Source organism: Vigna umbellata, chromosome 4 (genome assembly GCF_029865625.1).
Source record: "Vigna umbellata cultivar VRB3 chromosome 4, Vumbellata_1.0, whole genome shotgun sequence".
NCBI classification, from domain to species: domain Eukaryota; kingdom Viridiplantae; phylum Streptophyta; class Magnoliopsida; order Fabales; family Fabaceae; genus Vigna; species Vigna umbellata.
The window spans coordinates 39,246,031-39,269,826 of NC_142168.1; the positions used below are offsets into that span (position 1 = coordinate 39,246,031).

Sequence of the window (23,796 nt, forward strand, 5' to 3'; positions counted from 1 at the left end):
TAAAATTTTACTATAAAAATAAAAACTTAAGATGGAATATCAAAATTTTCATTTTGTTTCTGTTTTGAAATATTTAGCTCTCCACATTAAAATTTTACTTTAAAAATGAAAACGTAAGATGGAATAAGTTTTGGATATTTTCAAAATTGAACTTTATTGAAGTTATACCTGAAAAAAATGCTTTTAATCCTAATATTTTTAAAAAAAATACTAATTTAATCCTGATAATTTACTTTTAAATTAATGGTATTACCATGATAATTTTCTCGGTCTCAACACTCTGTTAAGTTAAAACAATGGTAAGTGTCATTTTTAAATTAGTATATTCAGTAAAACAGGATAAAAAAAAAGTAAATAATTTTCAACTTGTTCACCTTTGATATTTTATCAAGAAAAAATATTTAATAATTTATAATTTATAATTTTGTATGTATATACGTCAATAAATTAATGCGTGTTGTTGGACTTACCATTTTTATGACAATGTGTGAATATAATTAAATAGTCAAATATATTTGTAATTATTGATGATATAAATTGATATATCCATTGACCAATACATTCATATTATGTATTAATATATTTATAATTTAATATTTTTTAGAGATTAACATGTTCCAGATTTTCTTTGAATAACTTGATCATTAATTTATAATAGTAATATATAAAAACTAATAATTAGTAAATCTTTACATTAAATAATTTATCATATAAATGTAAAATATGATATACATTTTAATTATTATACATCCATGTAAATGTAATATATTACAAAATATTAAATATAATTAATAATTTAATATAGCCTATTTAATATATATATATATATATATATATATATATATATATATATATATATATATATATATATATATATATATAATATATATATATATATATATATATATATACTATGAACTTTTCTTAAAACAATACATTAGTACTTAGTGTATTTTCCAATTTAGTGCAAAAGTGAATTAGAGTATGCTAGTTATTTTCAACTTTTTTAGAAAAAAAAAGGAAAAGTAGGAAAAATGAATTTACCTTTTTTTCTAAGATCAGAACATTTATCTCTTGCTTCTGACTAATCACACTGTTTCATATCCCAATAGTGTGAGAACATCCTTATATATACCATCATCTTTAGGCCTACACTCACAGAAAGTTTCTGAGACAACCAACCTTGAACAATGTGTTGGTTTCTTGTAGTTCTGTTTCTCAGTCTCACTTATGGTAGTGTTTCAGAGGCTCATGAGAAGAAGGACCATTCTGCTGTTGTAGTTGGCACTGTGTACTGTGACACATGTTCTCAACATGATTTCAACCCCAAAACCCACTTCATTTCAGGTTCATTCTGATTCTCTTATTGATAACATGCTTCAGTTTCACATACCATATCATATATCCCATAAGGTGTTTGATCTTTTGACTAATATATATCATATCATATATCCCTTAAAGTGTTTGATCTTTTGACTGATATGTATTATTCTGTCATGAGCAGCTGCCAAAGTAGGTGTGGAATGCAAAGTTGGGCATTCAGTATTCAAGAAAGAAGTGGAGACAGATAAACATGGTGAATTCAAGGTGAAGCTACCATTCAAAGTGTGGAAGCATGAGAAGAGAATCAAGGGATGCACTGTCAAACTCATTAGCAGCAGTGACACACATTGTGATGTGCCCTCAGTTTCCACCTCTTCTTCAGTGAGTCTCATTACAACAAAGCAAGAAGAACACATTTTCTCAGCTGGCTTCTTCTCATTCAAACCTGTTCAAAAACCAAGCTTTTGCAATCAAAAGCAAAGTGTTTCAAACCCATCAGATAAAAATGCAGCAGGAGATACCTTTTTCCCTCCATTACCATTCACCCTCCTACCTCCATTTCCCTTCCTACCTCCATTTCCTCTCCTACCTCCATTTCCCTTCCTACCACCCAACCCATTCCTACGTCCAAACCCACTCCTACCACCCAACCCATTCCTACCTCCTCTTCTACCTCCACAGACTCCAAATCCAGTGCTGACACCTCCAAGTCCACTTCTACCTCCACAGACTCCAAATCCAGTGCTGACACCTCCAAGTCCACTTCTACCTCCCCAGACTCCAAATCCAGTGCAACCTCCTCCTACTCCACTGCCACCACACTAATCACACTTTTGTGAGATTGTTGTAAACATGATTCAAATAATCGTTGATCACACATATCACAATAAATTCATTTCAGATTGTTTATTGTCTGTAAAGCTATGTGAATTTTGAGAATTCAATGAAGATTCAAACCTTTTAAAACAACACTTTTATACATTATAAGCTTGTGCATATGCATCTACGAATGCTCAGACTAAGATGTTTGATTCATAATAAGCAGTTACAAATGAAAGCAGTAACATCTCATAAAGTAAGTTGCATTGCATCAACATAACGTTGTATAGTAGGTCTTCATGATCTTCACAGTCGTCATATTTCATGTAACATCCCAAATTTCTCACATTGGATAATTCATAATTTATATATTGTAACATTACATTTACGGTAACATCCCGTAATCTCACACTTAAAAATTTCCTAGTTGATATAAGTCTATACATGTAAAAATGTTCTAATTATAGTTCTTCTACTTCTCCCTTCCTTGGCACTGAGTGAGGCAACATTCCTTCATCTGCTCCCGTATAACGAATTATACGATCATCGCACATACCCAAACACAAACAAGTAGGGTGAGCTAACATGCAACCAATCATTTATGAAACATGCATGCAAACCTCATATAATAATTATGTCATACATACTCATACCATCATACAACAATCACATCATACAAACACAAACAAGTAGGGTGAGCTAACATGCAACAAATCATTTATAAAACATATATAATTACCTTGATATAAACATCATATAATAATTATGTTCGACACTCTCATACCACAATTCCTATTAGACACTCGTCTCACAATACCCAATAGACACCACAATACCCAATAGACACTCATCCGGATGATACGTTGATGAGCGGTCACGGGAAGTTATGCACTTGTAATGACTTCTACTTCTTTTTTTTTAATATACTTTCAAAATACTTCATACCATTTACAAGGTTAATCCCCTCACTATGTCCAAAACCGGCACATAGACCAGGACCTCCTGCTCCTCTCACCACATAATTCATCCCTCTCTACTTGAGACTAGATGATTATTAGAGTATCAGGATAACCTCCAACTACGGGACCCTCAACATCAACATATACACAAATACCATAACATTTATTTAATCTCTCCACAAGACTCATACCATACTAATATTCCTCAACTCACATTATACCCTTACAAAATCTCCCCATACTACCCATAACATGTTCAGATGCATAAATTCAAATGCAGTATAATAAAATGCAATTATCACAATTATAATTCATAATTCCATATCTACCACAAAAATGAATTCATCAGACATTTCCATTCCAACAAGATATATTGCACAATATTTTAATAGTACAAAATCTGTTCAATAAGATTTAAGTTAAAAACTTGTCGAGTAGACTTCCAGGAAAGAGAGGTGCGTCACAATGGACAACTTAAGTACCAAATCTTTCCTTAGCCAAAGTGTTCCTCAACTAGTTTTTAACAAATTTCTTATTTACAGATTCAAAACAACAGCATATAATATTAACACCGAATTTCAATATAGATAAACATACAGTAAGCATTAACAGTATTCATACATAATTTCAAGATATGAATAGTAATAAAACAATACTAAGTCATAATATAAAAGCATAGAAATACTAAATCATAATATAAAAGCATAGAAAAGTTAGCTCCCCTACCTCTATTCCAGACGTCTCTTGCTCTGAATTTATTTCTCCGAAACCTTTCAGAACCTCTACCCTTCTTGCAACTAAAAATTTCTCTCTAACTTTCTCTCACTTGATTTCTCTTCTCTTGGTGCAGAATAATCTTCCCTCCCATGGTTATTTATAGTAAAAAAAATTTACTATTCATTAATATTTTAATATTATTTATTATTTTAATATTATTTAAAAATAATATTTCAATCATTTTCTCACCAAATCTGATCCTAATTTCTACCTACTACTTTCTTCCATGCTAAGAAATCCAAATGCTGAAAATTTATTTTTACTATTCACTTTTTACTATTTACTATTTACTTTTTACTATTTACTATTTACTTTTTACTATTCAATTTAAAAAAATTTACTAAATAAGTTACCAAAAATTTGAACCTCTCCTTCTAAAATTACTATAATTTTATATCCAAAATTTACATTTTTCTATCCATTAAAATTATTATTACTAATAAAATACTAAAATTTACTACTATAAATATATATATATATATATAGATTTTTTTTTTTGGGTCTTACATTCTCCCCAACAACAAAAATTTTCGTCCTCGAAAATTCAAAAATAAAAATTTTTAATTTAATACTCATCTGAACGCATTCAACTAGAAAAGTCTCACACTCATAACCTGAATCATTTCTCTACTTATTTTGTGCATAAAATTTCTAGCATCTCAAATTGAAATGTACTCACAAAAATTAAAATCATAAACCTTCCAAACACTCTTACTTTAGCCCTATCACAACCATCATTAAACCTACCTCAATTATAATGTGTTTCCCGAGATCAAAACCATATCCCAAGGATATTTAGTGTTAACTAAATCTAAAATTTTTTTTTTTATCTTATGCGAATTAAAAGTAATTATCAACAAGTTCACTCATACACATCACTGGATAGAGATCAAGGTGCGACATCACCATTGAGGTTTGAATACTACCATATAACATGCCTGATGAAATTGCTCCAATTACAACCTACAACTTCTTAATTATTCCTAATTCCCTAATCACATTAGTGTTGCAACCCTCCTTTTTATCTATTTCCAAACTCTTCTTCTTCCTTATCTTGCCATATTCATAATAATATCAATTCCACCTACACTACCTCTACTAACTTTAACATTCCAAAATCAATAAAATTTACAACCATAAATCATGACATTTTAATCCTATCATAAAAATACCAAATATTTTGCATAAGCCGAAAGCCAAAATTTTCGTACCTGGATTTTCTCCACTACTCCTCATACCAAAATCACATATTCTCAAATCTTATCTCTAATGTATTTACTGAAAAAAATCTAACCATCTCCTTTTAATCATCCATTTAGCTTAGAATCCTTCCAATACTTCATTCTTCTCTAAAGACCTCGTGTTCTCTTAACTTATAAATTTCTCCTCCTATTAAACTTTCTCTCAATCCTCTTTATGCCTTATACAACTTCTTATTTACTCTTCTTCGTCTAATATTTGATTTATTCTTAATCTACTTCAGTATTCCTATCCCTTTTTATTTTAAGCTTTATCTTCAAATCTTCATCTATTTTCTTTCTTCAGATTCCAATCATCACTGATACATCAATCCATGTTACCAATCTCACACAATGCCACTCTGTTTCTCATCAATACTTCCTTCTCTTCTGACTTCTAACGTTGCTGATATACTAAACCAAACTGATTTCTCAAACCTTGCCACATTCATGCTTATCCAAAGCTTCTCTTAATCTAGCCTTTGAACTCAACTCCTTTTTGTGAAACGTAAGATATCTCATCTATTAATTTTGTTCTAGAAACTTCTAAAAATTTACTTCTAAACACCAACATCTTCACTCATCCTTTGAAACTTAAACTCTAGTATTATATCTCCCTATCAAGGCTTTAACTAATTCTAATATATTTCCTCAAACCCTCATAATTAAGAAAGGAAAATCATCTATGGTAAAAGTCATGATAGTTAGACACAATACTCTACTATCTAGATTTAGAGGAAATGGTAAATTATACCATTTAGACTCAATTCTTCACAGAGAAGACACGGAAGACCCACAACACAGAGGTCATCCTAAGGACGAACTGCTCTGATACCATTAATGTAACATCCCAAATTCTCACATTGGATAATTCATAATTTATATATTGTAACATTACATTTACGGTAACATCCCGTAATCTCACACTTAAAATTTCCTAGTTGATATAAGTCTATACATGTAAAAATGTTCTAATTATAGTTCTTCTACTTCTCCCTTCCTTGGCACTGAGTGAGGCAACATTCCTTCATCTGCTCCCGTATAACGAATTATACGATCATCGCACATACCCAAACACAAACAAGTAGGGTGAGCTAACATGCAACCAATCATTTATGAAACATGCATGCAAACCTCATATAATAATTATGTCATACATACTCATACCATCATACAACAATCACATCATACAAACACAAACAAGTAGGGTGAGCTAACATGCAACAAATCATTTATAAAACATATATAATTACCTTGATATAAACATCATATAATAATTATGTTCGACACTCTCATACCACAATTCCTATTAGACACTCGTCTCACAATACCCAATAGACACCACAATACCCAATAGACACTCATCCGGATGATACGTTGATGAGCGGTCACGGGAAGTTATGCACTTGTAATGACTTCTACTTCTTTTTTTTAATATACTTTCAAAATACTTCATACCATTTACAAGGTTAATCCCCTCACTATGTCCAAAACCGGCACATAGACCAGGACCTCCTGCTCCTCTCACCACATAATTCATCCCTCTCTACTTGAGACTAGATGATTATTAGAGTATCAGGATAACCTCCAACTACGGGACCCTCAACATCAACATATACACAAATACCATAACATTTATTTAATCTCTCCACAAGACTCATACCATACTAATATTCCTCAACTCACATTATACCCTTACAAAATCTCCCCATACTACCCATAACATGTTCAGATGCATAAATTCAAATGCAGTATAATAAAATGCAATTATCACAATTATAATTCATAATTCCATATCTACCACAAAAATGAATTCATCAGACATTTCCATTCCAACAAGATATATTGCACAATATTTTAATAGTACAAAATCTGTTCAATAAGATTTAAGTTAAAAACTTGTCGAGTAGACTTCCAGGAAAGAGAGGTGCGTCACAATGGACAACTTAAGTACCAAATCTTTCCTTAGCCAAAGTGTTCCTCAACTAGTTTTTAACAAATTTCTTATTTACAGATTCAAAACAACAGCATATAATATTAACACCGAATTTCAATATAGATAAACATACAGTAAGCATTAACAGTATTCATACATAATTTCAAGATATGAATAGTAATAAAACAATACTAAGTCATAATATAAAAGCATAGAAATACTAAATCATAATATAAAAGCATAGAAAAGTTAGCTCCCCTACCTCTATTCCAGACGTCTCTTGCTCTGAATTTATTTCTCCGAAACCTTTCAGAACCTCTACCCTTCTTGCAACTAAAAATTTCTCTCTAACTTTCTCTCACTTGATTTCTCTTCTCTTGGTGCAGAATAATCTTCCCTCCCATGGTTATTTATAGTAAAAAAAATTTACTATTCATTAATATTTTAATATTATTTATTATTTTAATATTATTTAAAAATAATATTTCAATCATTTTCTCACCAAATCTGATCCTAATTTCTACCTACTACTTTCTTCCATGCTAAGAAATCCAAATGCTGAAAATTTATTTTTACTATTCACTTTTTACTATTTACTATTTACTTTTTACTATTTACTATTTACTTTTTACTATTCAATTTAAAAAAATTTACTAAATAAGTTACCAAAAATTTGAACCTCTCCTTCTAAAATTACTAAAATTTTATATCCAAAATTTACATTTTTCTATCCATTAAAATTATTATTTCTAATAAAATACTAAAATTTACTACTATAAATATATATATATATATATAGATTTTTTTTTTTTTGGGTCTTACATTTCATATTAAAAGTGCTGTGAAGGAAACAAACATTGTGTAATGCTTCCTTTTAGCAGTAGGCAAATAGAACCTGATAAACTGGTTTGGAGGAGCGACCACTGCAGGGATTGTAGTAATATACGGCACAGTATTTTTATATTATAGCAGATCGTAAAGACAAAAAGTATTTTATGAGGATTAGAAAATGATATACCATAAAGATCATTTAATATTTAATATAAATTATTTTCTAAAATTAAATATTTACTTTTTCTTTGTGATTGCTTTAAAATATTATGTGAATTACCCACACCTTTTTTTTTATTTATAGAAATATTATAAACAAATAATAATAATTAGTATATAAAATATAATTAGTTATTTGTATACCGAACAATGAGCAAAATTACCTAATTTCATAATAGTAAAACGGTCAGTTAGATTTATTTAATATTTTTTATTTCATAAAATACATAAGTATACTTTTAAATTATGGATAAATTTATATTTGAAACAATAAAATTAAATAATATTGACTAATTACATTGCCTATATCTTTTAAAGTCATTCTAATGATAACATAACTTCTAAAAGAGCAAGTCATAAGACCAAAATTTCTAGCATTGATATTCACTTAATTTAACCAATATATGAGAACTACAAAATAACTTGTATATGAGAATAATCTCTCTCCGATCTAATGCTTATGTAAAGAGATTTTAGAATAAAAAAATCAGGCCAAAGAAAGTTAACACTAAACCTCCAAAGAAAAAACTTCAAAAAATTAAAGATGTTTTTGAAATTTGAGATAAATAACTAATGATAAATCTTTTAGTATACTAGAGAATTTATCTTTTTCTCAATATATATGAAATTTAAAGTATGAAATAATTTTCTTAAAAGAAATCATGGGTTTTTTCTTTCTCATAATAAGTGTTGTTTTGCCTATATGTCAGATAATTTTATCATGTGTTCTCCATATTTTTTTTTCTTTTTAATAAAATATCCATGTATATTAACTTATTCAGAAAGAAAATTAAACATACAAATAAACAAAATCAATAAGATCAATTTATAACTGAAAATTTATTTAATGAAAAAATTAATTTAGTGTGGGCAGGATCAATACTTAATTAAAAGTAAATTAAATATTATAAATACAAATTAATAAAGAAGACTAGTATATGATTAAAAATAAATTAAATGACGAATAAATGATCAATATTATATATATATATATATATATATATATATATATATAATTTATAAAAACAATTCAAAGAGAAATAAAAACGTATACTTGAGAAGGTATAAAAATAAGAATAGGACTTATAGGTAACTTTGTTTTATCTAAGTTAGTTAATTGAATTAAAAAAATATTGACTTTGAATTATAAAAGAATTATATTTAAAATAATACAAAATATAAATAAATAAAATAAACATTACCCAATATATGGTGTTTAGATTTTATTGGTATTTTGTCTTCTTGATGAACATGCTCTTTTATAGGCAAAAGTAGTATCAAATTACAGGTTTGTCTTGGTGATGGGCTCTGACAATTATAATGGTTCCGAGGGACTAAACTGGTTAGAATAGGCCAAAAAAGTTTAATATTAAGCTTATAGATAAAAGACTTATAAAAATTAAAGACATTTTTTGAAATATGAGAGGATGGATTAATGATACATATTTTAATATGGTAAAGAATTTATCTTTTTCTTATTATATGAAGTAGTTTAAAGTATGAAATTATTTTTTTAAAAGAAATCATGAAGTTTTTTTTTTTCATAACAAGTGTTGTTTTGTCTTGAGATGTAATTTTATCACACGGCTCTCCATTTTTTTTTTCTTTTTTCCCTTTTTAATAAAATCTCCATGTAATAGCAATGATATGAACTTATTTGGAAAGTAAATTAAACATACAAATAAATAAAATCAATAAGACCAATATGTAACTGAAAATTTATTAAATGAAAAAAAATAAATTTAGTGTGATTAAATATCATAAATACAAATTAATAAAGAAGACTAGTATGCGATTAAAAATAAATTAAATGATGTATAGATATAAACTCAAGACAAAGATATAAACTAATAAAGAATGCCATGACCTAATTGAAAGTAGACTAGAGGATATGAAATAATAATTAAATTAAATAATAAAGATATAAAAAGAAAGAAAAGTTTGATGTATTGGTATAATGAATTAAAAACTAGAAAAAAAAATTTAAAGGAAGTAAAACAATATGTGTTCAAAATAAGTAAAATATGTTAATAAAACACATATAAGTTTATTAACACTAACATAAAAATAGTTTGACCTGAATCCTTCCTTACTTATTAATTAGAGCTAAAAATGTTTTTAAAATGTTAGAATTTCCTAAATCTCATCACTTGCCAATTCTTTTCCTTGTATCTACCTATCTTTATCTTTTCCACCCACATCCAAATACGTCAAACTTTATTTTATTTTATATTTTGAAAGTTATAATATTACATACATTAAACGAAGAGATAACTCTTATCTCTTTTTACCTTATCTCTCATACAAAAGAGAAATAGAAATATTATTTGAATTAAAGTTTTTAATAATTAACACATACATATATTCATAAGTAACAATTTTTAATAAATTCATTTTTTACATTTTTTAATTTTTTTTATTCTTATCTTTTATTGTTATTATTATTATATTTTTTGAAAACTAGTTAATTTATTTTGTGATATTCTATCTTTAATTGTTGAAAACCGATTACTAAGAATTCCTGCTTTGAGAATCAGAAGAGGGATGTGAAGAATAAATAAAAGCAAAAGAAAATCTGAGAACCACAAACTTTCAAACAAAACAAATATGATAACACACATAAGCCTTTTCTAGTATAAACTTTTAGACCCTCCAGCAGAAAAATATTTTTAGGATTTCCTTAAACAGTTATAAGTACAGCAAGACAGATATTGCAAAGAAAATCGATTTTTCAAGGAAGTGGCATAAATCTAGAAGGAAGATTCCATCGTTGGCTTTGAAGCAGTTGATCACTGTGTACCATTCTATCAAATATTTCTGGGTATGTTGGCTTCTATTCAAAGTCCAAAGAATTTTAGCAGTTCATCATTCAGCTATTATTAACATATTGTATTAATATAGTGGCATACCCTTATATTTTTAACCAATTGCTAACATATATGTATTTATCCGCAGATCATCATCAGAAAATATACGTATATATCTCACGACCGATAACGAAAGTAACCAATTTATGAACAGGTATAGCACCAACTTGTATAAATTCCTCTGGCAAGTTAACATTAACTTACATATCTAAATTTTTCAAACACTCTACAACATGTAAGTTAATTTTAACTTAACATTTCAATCTTTCTACTTTTTTTCCTGGAAGCTCATTTAAATTGCGCAGTTCTTCGTCAAGTGCTTTATTTAATCTCAAGGGGATGAAACAGCATTGGATAAATTGGCTGTGTGGGCATGGTGGTTAGAGTGTATAGTAGTTGAGTGCGGGTGCACTTCTTGATGGCAATGGACTTGGAGGTTCTGAAGTTGGAGGTTCTGGCAATGGACTTGGAGGTGGTGACGATGGAGTTGGACTTTCGGTAGGTGGTGAAGATGGACTAGGAATCTCGGGAGGTGGTGACCATGGACTAGGAGATGTTGGTGATGGAAGTGGAGTATTTGAAGGTGGTTGCACTGGAGTTGGAGTTTGGGGTGGGCTTGGTGGGCTAGGAGGTAGGAAAGGGTTTGGAGGTAGGAATGGGTTTGGAGGTATAAATGGATTGGGAGGCAGGAATGGGATTGGAGGAAGGAAAGGAATTGGAGGTAGGAATGGGATTGGAGGTAGGAAGGGAATTGGAGGTAGGAATGGGATTGGAGGTAGGAATGGGAGGGGAGGGAAAACGGTATCTACTGCTGAATTTTCATCTGATATAGATGGGTTTGAAACACTTTGTTTTTGGTTGCAAAAGCTTGGTTTTTGAACAGGTTTGAATGAGAAGAAGCCAGCTGAGAAAATGTGTTCTTCTTGCTTTGTTGTAATGAGACTCACTGAAGAAGAGGTGGAAACTGAGGGCACATCACAATTTGACTCACTGCTACTAATGAGTTTGACAGTGCACCCTTTGATTCTCTGTGCATGCTTCCACACTTTGAATGGTAGCTTCACTTTGAATTCACCATGTTTATCTGTCTCCACTTCTTCCTTGAAACTTGGTACTGAATACCCAAATTTGCATTCTACACCAACTTTGGCACCTGCTCATGACATCGTGACAGAACACAACTTGAGTCAAAAGATCAAACACCTTAAGGGATATGGATATCATATGTGAAATTGAAGCATGTATATATTATCAATAAGGGAATCAAAATGAACCTGAAATGAAGGGGGTTTCGGGTGTGAAATCTTGCTCAGAACATGTGTCACAGTAAACAGTACCAATTACAGCAGCAGAACGGTCATTTTTGTCTTGAACCTCTGAAACACTGCCATATATGAAACTCAGGAACAAAATCCCAAGAAACCAACTCATTCTTCTAAGTTTGGTTTCTTCACAAACTGTGTTTCTATAGGCCTATGGGTGATGGTATATATAATGAAACTTTCGTTCTGTGAAAGATGAAAAGACTGTAATTATGTGAATTAATTTGAAACAAAAAGTCAATATCTTTCTCATTTAAAGAAAAAACTCATTCCAACTTTCCTTTCTCTAGCTAGAGAAAAGGGAAGAGATTCTTTTTAGCGTCTTCACTGAAACGGTAATTTTGTTCAAGATATCAATCAATTTATAGCTATCATTAACTGTAAATCATTATTACATTAAATGATAAATTAATTAATGGAAATACTTATTAATGCAGCGTCTTTAAAACAAATACGTTCTTAACATATTATATATATATATATATATATATATATATATATATATATATATATATATATATATATATATATATATATAGTAAATAGACTATATCAAGTTATGAATCGTATTTAATGTTTAGTAATATATAATACGGATGTACTCGTTAACAAATATATCATATATTATATTTGCATGATAATTTAATTAATATAATTAGTATTTATTATTTATTAATTTCTATAAATTAAAAATATATTTTAATAATAAAATAATACTTTATACTCCTTTATTTTAACGTCATATTTTAATAGTATAAAACTAATAAAATAAAACGTTATCAAATTGATAATAAAACAATTAGGTAAAACAACCTACCACAAAGAAAACATTATTATCTACTCACATCCTTAAGATAATCATTATAAACAAGAAAATAAAAAAGAGACAAACACAAAAACAAAGGTAAGCTAATGATTAAAAGAATTCAACATGGTATACTAAAATTGCATCATATATTACATTTTATATAGAATATAACAATAACCCTAATCATACCATAGACCTAGACATTGTCATTCAGATATAATATAAATGTTGAGTTATGACGGGTTCTGTAGAAATATGGGAAATATATTCTTCATATAAACTTTCTGGAAAACTATCCAGAAAACACAAATACAAAGACAACAATCTTAACTCTCACAACTTTGAACAATCAATTCTTTAACTCTCACAATACAACACAAAACAACTCCTCTGTATCTCTCCTTCACCGTGGGTATTCTTTTTTTTTCTCCACTCACAATACACAACTTTTCTTCTTTCCTCTCCACGGTGGTGTGTTTCACTTGGCAGCACACTTCTCCCTCTCTCTTTCTTCTTTCAACCACGGTGCAAACACTTACCATATGCCACACTACATACAAAACTATATTTATAATAAAAACTAAACCTAACATCTCCACTACTATGTGGGTAATGATAATGCTAACACAATACCTAACTTCTTTTACAAATGGGGTACACTTTGGTGCATAATTTTCAACTAAAGACAAAATACTTTGTGGCAATGGGTCCATTTAAAACTTATCCAATAGGTTCTACACTTGTGTCCTGTGCTGACTTGGTACTTGCCCATAGGCCACACTGTCGAACACCTTTAGATGAGAGACACTCGGCTTCACGCCACTCCAAATCTCTTGAGGCGTCTTCTCACCCAACTTTGCATGTAGACATCTATTTTGCACATAAACTGCGCATTGCACCGCCTCCGCCCAAAACTTCTTCGGCATATTCTTCCCTTTCAACATAGATCGAACCATGTCAAGAATGGTTTGGTTCTTTCGTTCTGCTACACCGTTTTGCTGTGGAGAATATGGAGCCGTTAAGAAACGCTTGATTCCATGTTCCTCGCAGTATTTGTTGAACTCGGTAGAAATGAACTCGCCTCCTCTATCAAATCGGACTGTTTTGATGACTTTGTTTGTTTCTTTCTCTACCATCACTTTGAATTTCTTGAAAGTTTCAAACACTTCTGACTTCTCCTTCAGAAAGTGAACCCACGTCTTCCTTGAGAAATCATCAATGAAGGAGACGAAGTATCTCTTACCACTAAATGATTCTGGAGTTATTGGCCCACACAAGTCGGTATGGATCAATTCAAGTTGATCCTTTGCTCGGTATTCAGAGCTCCGAGGGAAAGAAGTCCTTGCTTGCTTTCCGATCACACATTCTTCACAGAACTTCTTTTCAAATTCCATTTTAGGCCGTCCGAGCACCATCTCCTTTTTCACCAACTCGGTCAACCCTCCAAAATGAAGATGACTGAACCGCAAATGCCACTTCATGGCCTCATCTTCCATATCAAGTTGCATGTATTTATCTTGAACTATTTTCAACTCAAGTTTGTACATGCGATTTTTCTTCATTTCTACTTGGGTGATGAGCCTCCCGAATTTATCCCTCAGTTGTAATTCTCGGTCCTTCATCAGAACTGAGTACCCCTTCTCCATTATCTGTCCCATGCTCAGTATGTTGCTTTTGAGATATGGTATATAGTATACATCTCTGATCTCTTCGATTTGCCCATTTTTCTGTTCATACCAGATCGTTCCTCGACCTTTGACGGTTACTTTTGAAGCATCGCCGAAAGAAACAGATCCGGATTCCACCTTTGAAAGTATTTTGAATAAACTCTCGTCACCACACATATGGTTACTTGCGCCGGTGTCCAAGTACCAAACCGAGTTATTAGAACAGCTTGGTTTGACCTCGGTTTCTGGAATGTTTGTCACTAGTAGCAACCCTTCTTCTTCTTTCTCGGCAAGGAAGTTTGTTGCCTTCTCCTTTTCCTTCACGGACCTACAATCTTTGGAAATATGGCCCATCTTACCACAGTTGTAGCATTTTATCGAGTAGCAATCATTAGCAACATGCCCATACTTCCCACAGTTATAACATTCAATGTTGTTTGTGTTTGTCCGACCACCCCGAGTCTGACCTCGGCCGCCTCGGGCTTGACTTCGACCACGCCAGTTTTGTTGGCCGACTTGCTCATTTCTTCGTTCTCTCTTCCTCTACCACCTTGGCTTCTACCTCTTCCTTGGCCTCTGGTATTTTGAACATAAAACACATTATCTTTTTTTATCATCGCCTTTGTTTGGAGAGCCTGTTCAAGGGACTCCCCCTTCTTATTTTTCCGTCTCTGCTCATGTGCTTCCAGGGACCCAGTAAGCTCTTCAATGGTGAGCGTTGAGGAATCCTTGGACTCCTCTATTGCACATACGATATTCTCGAAATCATTTGTCAATGACCTTAGGATCTTTTCAACAACTCGGTTTGATGAAAGACTCTCACCATTCTAATTTAGTTTGTTCACCAGATCTCCACCCGAGTAATGAACTCAGATACGCTTTCAGACTCTTTCATCCTCATGTTTTCCAGCTCGCCCCTAAGGGTTTGAAGTCGAACCTGCTTCACTCGTTCGTCTCCTTTGTTTGCCTTTTCGAGTGTATCCCATGCTACTTTGGAAGATTTTGCATTTGCACAAACGGATTCGTCAACAGCTCGGTATAGCAGATACAAAGTTGCCTTGTCTTTAGCTCGAACGGCCTTCAACGCGTTCAACTGGGCATTTGAATATCCGTCTGTGCTCGCCGGTTCCTCAAATCCAGTCTCGACCACGTCCCAGTTATCTTGGGAGCCGAGAAGGGCCTTTATCTGCACCTTCTAGTTGTCATAGTTAACGTCTTTCATCAACTTGGGTAGCGGGATGCCATTGGTTAGTGCTGCCATTTCTCTCGGTGTTTACACTCAACTCACACACCTCACAAAACTCTTAGTTGTTGCTCTCTCTCTCTGCCTGCGCACAGTGTCGCGTTCTCTCTCAGTCACACACAAGCTCTGATGCCAATTTGTAGAAATATGGGAAATATATTCTTCATATAAAGTTTCTGGAAAACTATCCAGAATACACAAATACAAAGACAGCAATCTTAACTCTCACAACTCTGAACAATCAACTCTTTAACTCGCATAATACAACACAAAACAACTCCTCTGTATCTCTCCTTCACCGTGGGTACTCTTTTTTTTTCTCCACTCACAATACACAACTTTTCTTCTTTCCTCTCCATGGTGGTGTGTTTCACTTGGCAGCACACTTCTCCCTCTCTCTCTTCTTTCAACCACGGTGCAAACACTTACCATATGCCACACTACATACAAAACTATATTTATAATAAAAACTAAACCTAACATCTCCACTACTATGTGGGTAATGACAATGCTAACACAATACCTAACTTCTTTTACAAATGGGGTACACTTTGGTGCATAATTTTCAACTAAAGACAAAATACTTTGTGGCAATAGGTCCATTTAAAACTTATCCAACAGGTTCTACACTTGGGTGGTGAAATAGGTGACCCACTCAAAGCTACCAAATATGATTAATCCATTAAAACACCATTTTCCAATTAGAGAAAGGCCCCCAGGCTAGGACCTGTTGCTACTCTCATGACATGATTCACCTCTCTCTGTTTGAGCATGAATGATCATTAGAGTGTCAGGATAACCCCCATATGAAAGCTTCTTACATTTATACCCGCATCACTTGTTACAAACACTAAGAATTCTCCTTAGAACTCATACAACCTCAAATCCACACCATCATGTATCCCCAACCATTTTACTGAGTATTAGGTAATTCATCACATCACATATAAATCCAAATAAAGAAGGGAAATAAAAAATAAGACAACCCAACAAATTCATCTCACTCGCCCAGCAGACATATCCCACTCGCCTAACGAAAGCCCAAACAGGGAGCCCCTCCAGCCTAGTAGGGAGCTCGCTCAGCCCCTAATCATCACTACTAAAAACTCCAAAAAGTCACCCAATGAACACTCTCCACTTGCCCAGCAAGAGTCAACACAACAAGCTTCACAAGCCTAGGGAGCTGGCTCGCCTAGCCACTAGAACTCATTGTCAGAACTCTTATATACTCGCCTAGCAAACCCCCTTACTCTCCTAGCCACTTTGCATTATTCTACAACACTTAAACTTGTAGAATTTGTACCTCTAAACCTCTCATCACCTATCCTAAACACTTTTACTAACTTCTAATACTCCTAGATTGAATTCTAAACTATAATTGACCTAGCCAAAAGTATATAAACCAATCTAAACTCGTTTTGAACTATTTTACCACAAGATTCCAACTTAAAATAACTAAAACCTCACTTTATGAACTCTAATTCAATTTTACAAGTTTTAGCTCACAATTAAACCACTTAGGGGTCTGAACAAGTCAAAACTGAAAGACATATCTTAGACACTTATTCTTACTCTTCAAAACCCCTCATTCTTCAAAATCTCACTCTTATAAACCCCTAATTCAAGCCTAAAAACCTTTATAAACATCCTCTTGACTCATTCTCACTTCTATATCAGATTTTTATCAACTCAAACTATCAACAAGTTCTAATTGACCCTATAAAATGTTCCACATTGTTGTTTATCCCTTTAGACCCTTACTTCTAAAAATTATCTATGAAAACCTCACTTTTTAGACCAAACCAATTCATGTTTCATTCTATATCATTTTTTTCAACATATAACCAATTCATAACAACAATTTCACAACAACACCACCATTTTAAGTTAAATATCACATCAAACCAGAATTATTCAACCAAATTCAATTAATCTAACACATTTAATACTAACATACTCATTTCAAGCATACAATTCAACATACATTGAACTCAAAATAAAATAAAACATTAGCTCAGGAATTGTATGATGATGTTTACATAATATGATTAAGTATGGTGAAAACATATGATAGACATGTATGATAATGTTCAAATGAAATGGAAAGTGTGGATTTAAGTATGATGTAAAAAGGAATTTCACAGAGGAATAATCTAATGTTGTTATGTAGTATAATGTGTTGAGGTAGGAACTCTGGGATTGGAGGATGATTTTGACACTTTCAATATCAAGTAGAGATGAGTGATTATATCGTGGAGAGTAATAAGAGGTCCTAAGTCTCATGATCATTTATTAACCATAGATATTTGACGGATTAATCTTGGTGTGTGAAAGTTTGATGCAAAAAATTATCAATATTAAAAACTTATTTTTTCACCTTTTGTGCTTTTCAAATTACGCTTGGATTGTATGATATATATTTTTTATTTTGAATTGTTTTTGGAGTTTAACATCATTTTAGAGTAAAATTTATTTAGATTTGAATTAAAAAATTATAATTTGTTTATTTTTTTAAAAAAACTTATAATTATGTGAGCCAGTGAGCCAACTCGTTTAACCCACCAACCCGTGGTGGGTCAGACCGGGTTTGAATTTTTTCAGCTCAGTAATAAGTGAGTCGGGTTGAATTGGCTCATTATGTAACCAACCCGTGGTAGGCCGGGTCGAGTCGAGCCAGTTACCTGTTTTGACAGCTCTACTTAGAATTCGTAATATATTAAGATACTTTTGTCTACTAAAACTCGGTACACTTTACTAAAATATACCAACTAAAAAAAGCTTTTGTATATTAGCAAACTCATATATAAAATGAACAGATTTGTTTTAAAGACTATTTATTAATAAGTATTTCCATTAATTAATTTATCATTTAATGTAATAATGATTTACGATTAAGGATATCTATAAATTGATTGATATCATGAATAAAGTTACCGTTTTAGTGTAAAACTTAAAAGAATATTAATATATCTTCTCTTTTAGGAAAAGGAGAGTTAAAATGAGTTTATTACTTTAAATTAGAGAGTATTGACTTTCTTTTTCAAATTACTTCGCATAATTATACTGTTTTTATCTTTTACATAACGAGAGTTTCATTATGAAAAAAATTATTTTAGCACATATTTTATTAATATTTTGACAGTACTCTAGTACATTTTAATACAATACATGTTATTTTTTTATTGATTTATTTTTATTTGTTATTCAAAATATTGTAAACAAAATACGTTAACATATCCATTTTCCTTCATTATATATACCATCACCCATAGGCCTATAGAAACACAGTTTGTGAAGAAACCAAACTTAGAAGAATGAGTTGGTTTCTTGGGATTTTGTTCCTGAGTTTCATATATGGCAGTGTTTCAGAGGTTCAAGACAAAAATGACCGTTCTGCTGCTGTAATTGGTACTGTTTACTGTGACACATGTTCTGAGCAAGATTTCACACCCGAAACCCCCTTCATTTCAGGTTCATTTTGATTCCCTTATTGATAATATATACATGCTTCAATTTCACATATGATATCCATATCCCTTAAGGTGTTTGATCTTTTGACTCAAGTTGTGTTCTGTCACGATGTCATGAGCAGGTGCCAAAGTTGGTGTAGAATGCAAATTTGGGTATTCAGTACCAAGTTTCAAGGAAGAAGTGGAGACAGATAAACATGGTGAATTCAAAGTGAAGCTACCATTCAAAGTGTGGAAGCATGCACAGAGAATCAAAGGGTGCACTGTCAAACTCATTAGTAGCAGTGAGTCAAATTGTGATGTGCCCTCAGTTTCCACCTCTTCTTCAGTGAGTCTCATTACAACAAAGCAAGAAGAACACATTTTCTCAGCTGGCTTCTTCTCATTCAAACCTGTTCAAAAACCAAGCTTTTGCAACCAAAAACAAAGTGTTTCAAACCCATCTATATCAGATGAAAATTCAGCAGTAGATACCGTTTTCCCTCCCCTCCCATTCCTACCTCCAATCCCATTCCTACCTCCAATTCCCTTCCTACCTCCAATCCCATTCCTACCTCCAATTCCTTTCCTTCCTCCAATCCCATTCCTGCCTCCCAATCCATTTATACCTCCAAACCCATTCCTACCTCCAAACCCTTTCCTACCTCCTAGCCCACCAAGCCCACCCCAAACTCCAACTCCAGTGCAACCACCTTCAAATACTCCACTTCCATCACCAACATCTCCTAGTCCATGGTCACCACCTCCCGAGATTCCTAGTCCATCTTCACCACCTACCGAAAGTCCAACTCCATCGTCACCACCTCCAAGTCCATTGCCAGAACCTCCAACTTCAGAACCTCCAAGTCCATTGCCATCAAGAAGTGCACCCGCACTCAACTACTATACACTCTAACCACCATGCCCACACAGCCAATTTATCCAATGCTGTTTCATCCCCTTGAGATTAAATAAAGCACTTGACGAAGAACTGCGCAATTTAAATGAGCTTCCAGGAAAAAAAGTAGAAAGATTGAAATGTTAAGTTAAAATTAACTTACATGTTGTAGAGTGTTTGAAAAATTTAGATATGTAAGTTAATGTTAACTTGCCAGAGGAATTTATACAAGTTGGTGCTATACCTGTTCATAAATTGGTTACTTTCGTTATCGGTCGTGAGATATATACGTATATTTTCTGATGATGATCTGCGGATAAATACATATATGTTAGCAATTGGTTAAAAATATAAGGGTATGCCACTATATTAATACAATATGTTAATAATAGCTGAATGATGAACTGCTAAAATTCTTTGGACTTTGAATAGAAGCCAACATACCCAGAAATATTTGATAGAATGGTACACAGTGATCAACTGCTTCAAAGCCAACGATGGAATCTTCCTTCTAGATTTATGCCACTTCCTTGAAAAATCGATTTTCTTTGCAATATCTGTCTTGCTGTACTTATAACTGTTTAAGGAAATCCTAAAAATATTTTTCTGCTGGAGGGTCTAAAAGTTTATACTAGAAAAGGCTTATGTGTGTTATCATATTTGTTTGTTGAAAGTTTGTGGTTCTCAGATTTTCTTTTGCTTTTATTTATTCTTCACATCCCTCTTCTGATTCTCAAAGCAGGAATTCTTAGTAATCGGTTTTCAACAATTAAAGATAGAATATCACAAAATAAATTAACTAGTTTTCAAAAAATATAATAATAATAACAATAAAAGATAAGAATAAAAAAAAATTAAAAAATGTAAAAAATGAATTTATTAAAAATTGTTACTTATGAATATATGTATGTGTTAATTATTAAAAACTTTAATTCAAATAATATTTCTATTTCTCTTTTGTATGAGAGATAAGGTAAAAAGAGATAAGAGTTATCTCTTCGTTTAATGTATGTAATATTATAACTTTCAAAATATAAAATAAAATAAAGTTTGACGTATTTGGATGTGGGTGGAAAAGATAAAGATAGGTAGATACAAGGAAAAGAATTGGCAAGTGATGAGATTTAGGAAATTCTAACATTTTAAAAACATTTTTAGCTCTAATTAATAAGTAAGGAAGGATTCAGGTCAAACTATTTTATGTTAGTGTTAATAAACTTATATGTGTTTTATTAACATATTTTACTTATTTTGAACACATATTGTTTTACTTCCTTTAAATTTTTTTTCTAGTTTTTAATTCATTATACCAATACATCAAACTTTTCTTTCTTTTTATATCTTTATTATTTAATTTAATTATTATTTCATATCCTCTAGTCTACTTTCAATTAGGTCATGGCATTCTTTATTAGTTTATATCTTTGTCTTGAGTTTATATCTATACATCATTTAATTTATTTTTAATCGCATACTAGTCTTCTTTATTAATTTGTATTTATGATATTTAATCACACTAAATTTATTTTTTCTCATTTAATAAATTTTCAGTTACATATTGGTCTTATTGATTTTATTTATTTGTATGTTTAATTTACTTTCCAAATGAGTTCATATCATTGCTATTACATGGAGATTTTATTAAAAAGAAAAAAAAAACATGGAGAGCCATGTGATAAAATTACATCTCAAGACAAAACAACACTTGTTATGAAAAAAAAAACTTCATGATTTCTTTTAAAAAAATAATTTCATACTTTAAATTACTTCGTATAATAAGAAAAAGATAAATTCTTTAGCATATTAAAATATTTATCATTAATCCATCCTCTCATTTTTCAAAAAATGTCTTTAATTTTTATAAGTCTTTTATCTAGAAGCTTAATACTAAACTTTTTTGACCTATTCTTACCGGTTTAGTCCCTCCAAACCATTATAATTGTCAGAGTCCATCACCAAGACAAACATCTGTAATTTGATACCACTTGTGCATATAAAGGAGCATGTTCATCAAGAAGACAAAATACCAATAAAATCTAAGCACATATATTGGGTAATGTTTATTTTATTTATTTATATTTTGTATTGTTTTAAATATAATTCTTTTATAATTCAAAGTCAATATTTTTTAATTCAATAAACTTAGATAAAGCAAAGTTACCTATAAGTCCTATTCTTATTTTTATACCTTCTCAAGTATACCTTTTTATTTCTCTTTGTATTGTTTTTATTGATTATATATATATATAATATTGATCATTTATTCATCATTTAATTTATTTTTAATCATATACTAGTCTTCTTTATTAATTTGTATTTATGATATTTAATTTACTTTTAATTAAGTATTGATCCTCCACACTAAATTAATTTTTTCATTAAATAAATTTTCAGTTATAAATTCATCTTATTGATTTTGTTTATTTGTATGTTTAATTTACTTTCTGAATAAGTGCATATCACTATCATTACATAAAGATTTTATTAAAAAAGGAAAAAAAAGAAAGAAAAAAAAACACGGTGAGCTATGTGATAAAATTACATCTCATATAGGCAAAACAGCATTTATTATGAAAAGAAAAACCATGATTTCTTTTAAGAAAATAGTTTCATACTTTAAATTTATATACTAAGAAAAAGATAAATTCATTAGTATACTAAAGGAATTATCATTAGTCCATCCTCTCATATTTCAAAAATTATCTTTAAATTTTTTTTAAAATTTATCTAAAAGCTTAATATTAATTTTTTGTGATCTTCGGGAGCCATCGTGAAGATAAATCTAGGTTTTGATACCACTTGTGTCTATAGAGAAAGATGGTCATTGGAAAGCCAAAATATCAATATAATCTAAGCACCATATATTTGGTTAATGTTTATTTTATTTATTTATATTTTGTATTATTTTAAATATAATTATTTTATAATTCAAAGTGAATATTTTTTTTAATTCAATAAACTTAGATAAAACAAAGTTCTATATGTCATATTTTTTATACATTTTCACGTATTCCTTTTCATTTCTCTTTGGATTGCTTTTCTAGATTATTTATATACAAACATGATGTATATTAATTCTCATCATGTTAAATTGAGAAACTGATATGATCGTATTCAGAAAAGATTACGATTATTTCTGACTTTGTCAAACTACGTTTTTTTCTAGCATATATTCTCTTTCCCATGTATGCCAAACCACGTGGATCCAAAAAGCCACTGAAACATAAATCCTGATTATTGCGTGGATTTCTTTTCTGATCTCCAAAGCAAAGTCATTTTCATAGCGTGTGTTTTGTTACTGGTCGTAGAGAATCCACGTATATTAAGCAAATGGAATATGATATACTGCCATTCCTTTATACTCTCATTTAACAATCATAAATAATATTATTTCATTTTAAAATTTTGTTTATATATTTTTTATCCGTTAAATATAATAT

At 30.9% G+C, this 23,796-nt stretch overlaps 3 protein-coding genes across 3 annotated transcripts; 2 read left to right on the plus strand and 1 right to left on the minus strand.

Moving 5' to 3' along the window:
* The first annotated feature begins 1,147 nt into the window (after window positions 1-1,147).
* Window positions 1,148-2,241, plus strand: LOC148200138 (uncharacterized). Its single transcript, XM_088114653.1, has 2 exons — window positions 1,148-1,347; window positions 1,505-2,241. The coding sequence occupies exons 1-2, from the start codon at window positions 1,191-1,193 to the stop codon at window positions 2,146-2,148; spliced, it is 801 nt and encodes a 266-aa protein (XP_087970779.1). The 5' UTR covers window positions 1,148-1,190; the 3' UTR covers window positions 2,149-2,241.
* Window positions 2,242-11,112: 8,871 nt separating this feature from the next.
* On the minus strand, window positions 11,113-12,432 carry LOC124834520 (uncharacterized). The gene is made up of 2 exons (XM_047309228.2): window positions 12,244-12,432; window positions 11,113-12,122 (listed from the first exon to the last, which is right to left on the minus strand). Exons 1-2 carry the CDS (start codon window positions 12,398-12,400, stop codon window positions 11,350-11,352), a joined length of 930 nt encoding a protein of 309 aa, XP_047165184.2. The 5' UTR covers window positions 12,401-12,432; the 3' UTR covers window positions 11,113-11,349.
* A 6,858-nt stretch (window positions 12,433-19,290) lies between these two features.
* Window positions 19,291-20,611, plus strand: LOC124834484 (uncharacterized). Its single transcript, XM_047309187.2, has 2 exons — window positions 19,291-19,480; window positions 19,602-20,611. The coding sequence occupies exons 1-2, from the start codon at window positions 19,324-19,326 to the stop codon at window positions 20,372-20,374; spliced, it is 930 nt and encodes a 309-aa protein (XP_047165143.1). The 5' UTR covers window positions 19,291-19,323; the 3' UTR covers window positions 20,375-20,611.
* The last annotated feature ends 3,185 nt before the right edge of the window (window positions 20,612-23,796 follow it).

What these genes read in the sequence shown, in the direction of transcription:
- LOC148200138 (XM_088114653.1), top strand. Translation starts at nt 1,191, where the DNA reads ATGTGTTGGTTTCTTGTAGTTCTGTTTCTCAGTCTCACTTATGGTAGT. An exon ending in CAAAACCCACTTCATTTCAG is followed by an intron (nt 1,348 to 1,504) that starts GTTCATTCTGAT and finishes TGTCATGAGCAG; the next exon opens with CTGCCAAAGTAGGTGTGGAA.
- LOC124834520 (XM_047309228.2), bottom strand. Translation starts at nt 12,400, where the DNA reads ATGAGTTGGTTTCTTGGGATTTTGTTCCTGAGTTTCATATATGGCAGT. An exon ending in CGAAACCCCCTTCATTTCAG is followed by an intron (nt 12,123 to 12,243) that starts GTTCATTTTGAT and finishes TGTCATGAGCAG; the next exon opens with GTGCCAAAGTTGGTGTAGAA.
- LOC124834484 (XM_047309187.2), top strand. Translation starts at nt 19,324, where the DNA reads ATGAGTTGGTTTCTTGGGATTTTGTTCCTGAGTTTCATATATGGCAGT. An exon ending in CGAAACCCCCTTCATTTCAG is followed by an intron (nt 19,481 to 19,601) that starts GTTCATTTTGAT and finishes TGTCATGAGCAG; the next exon opens with GTGCCAAAGTTGGTGTAGAA.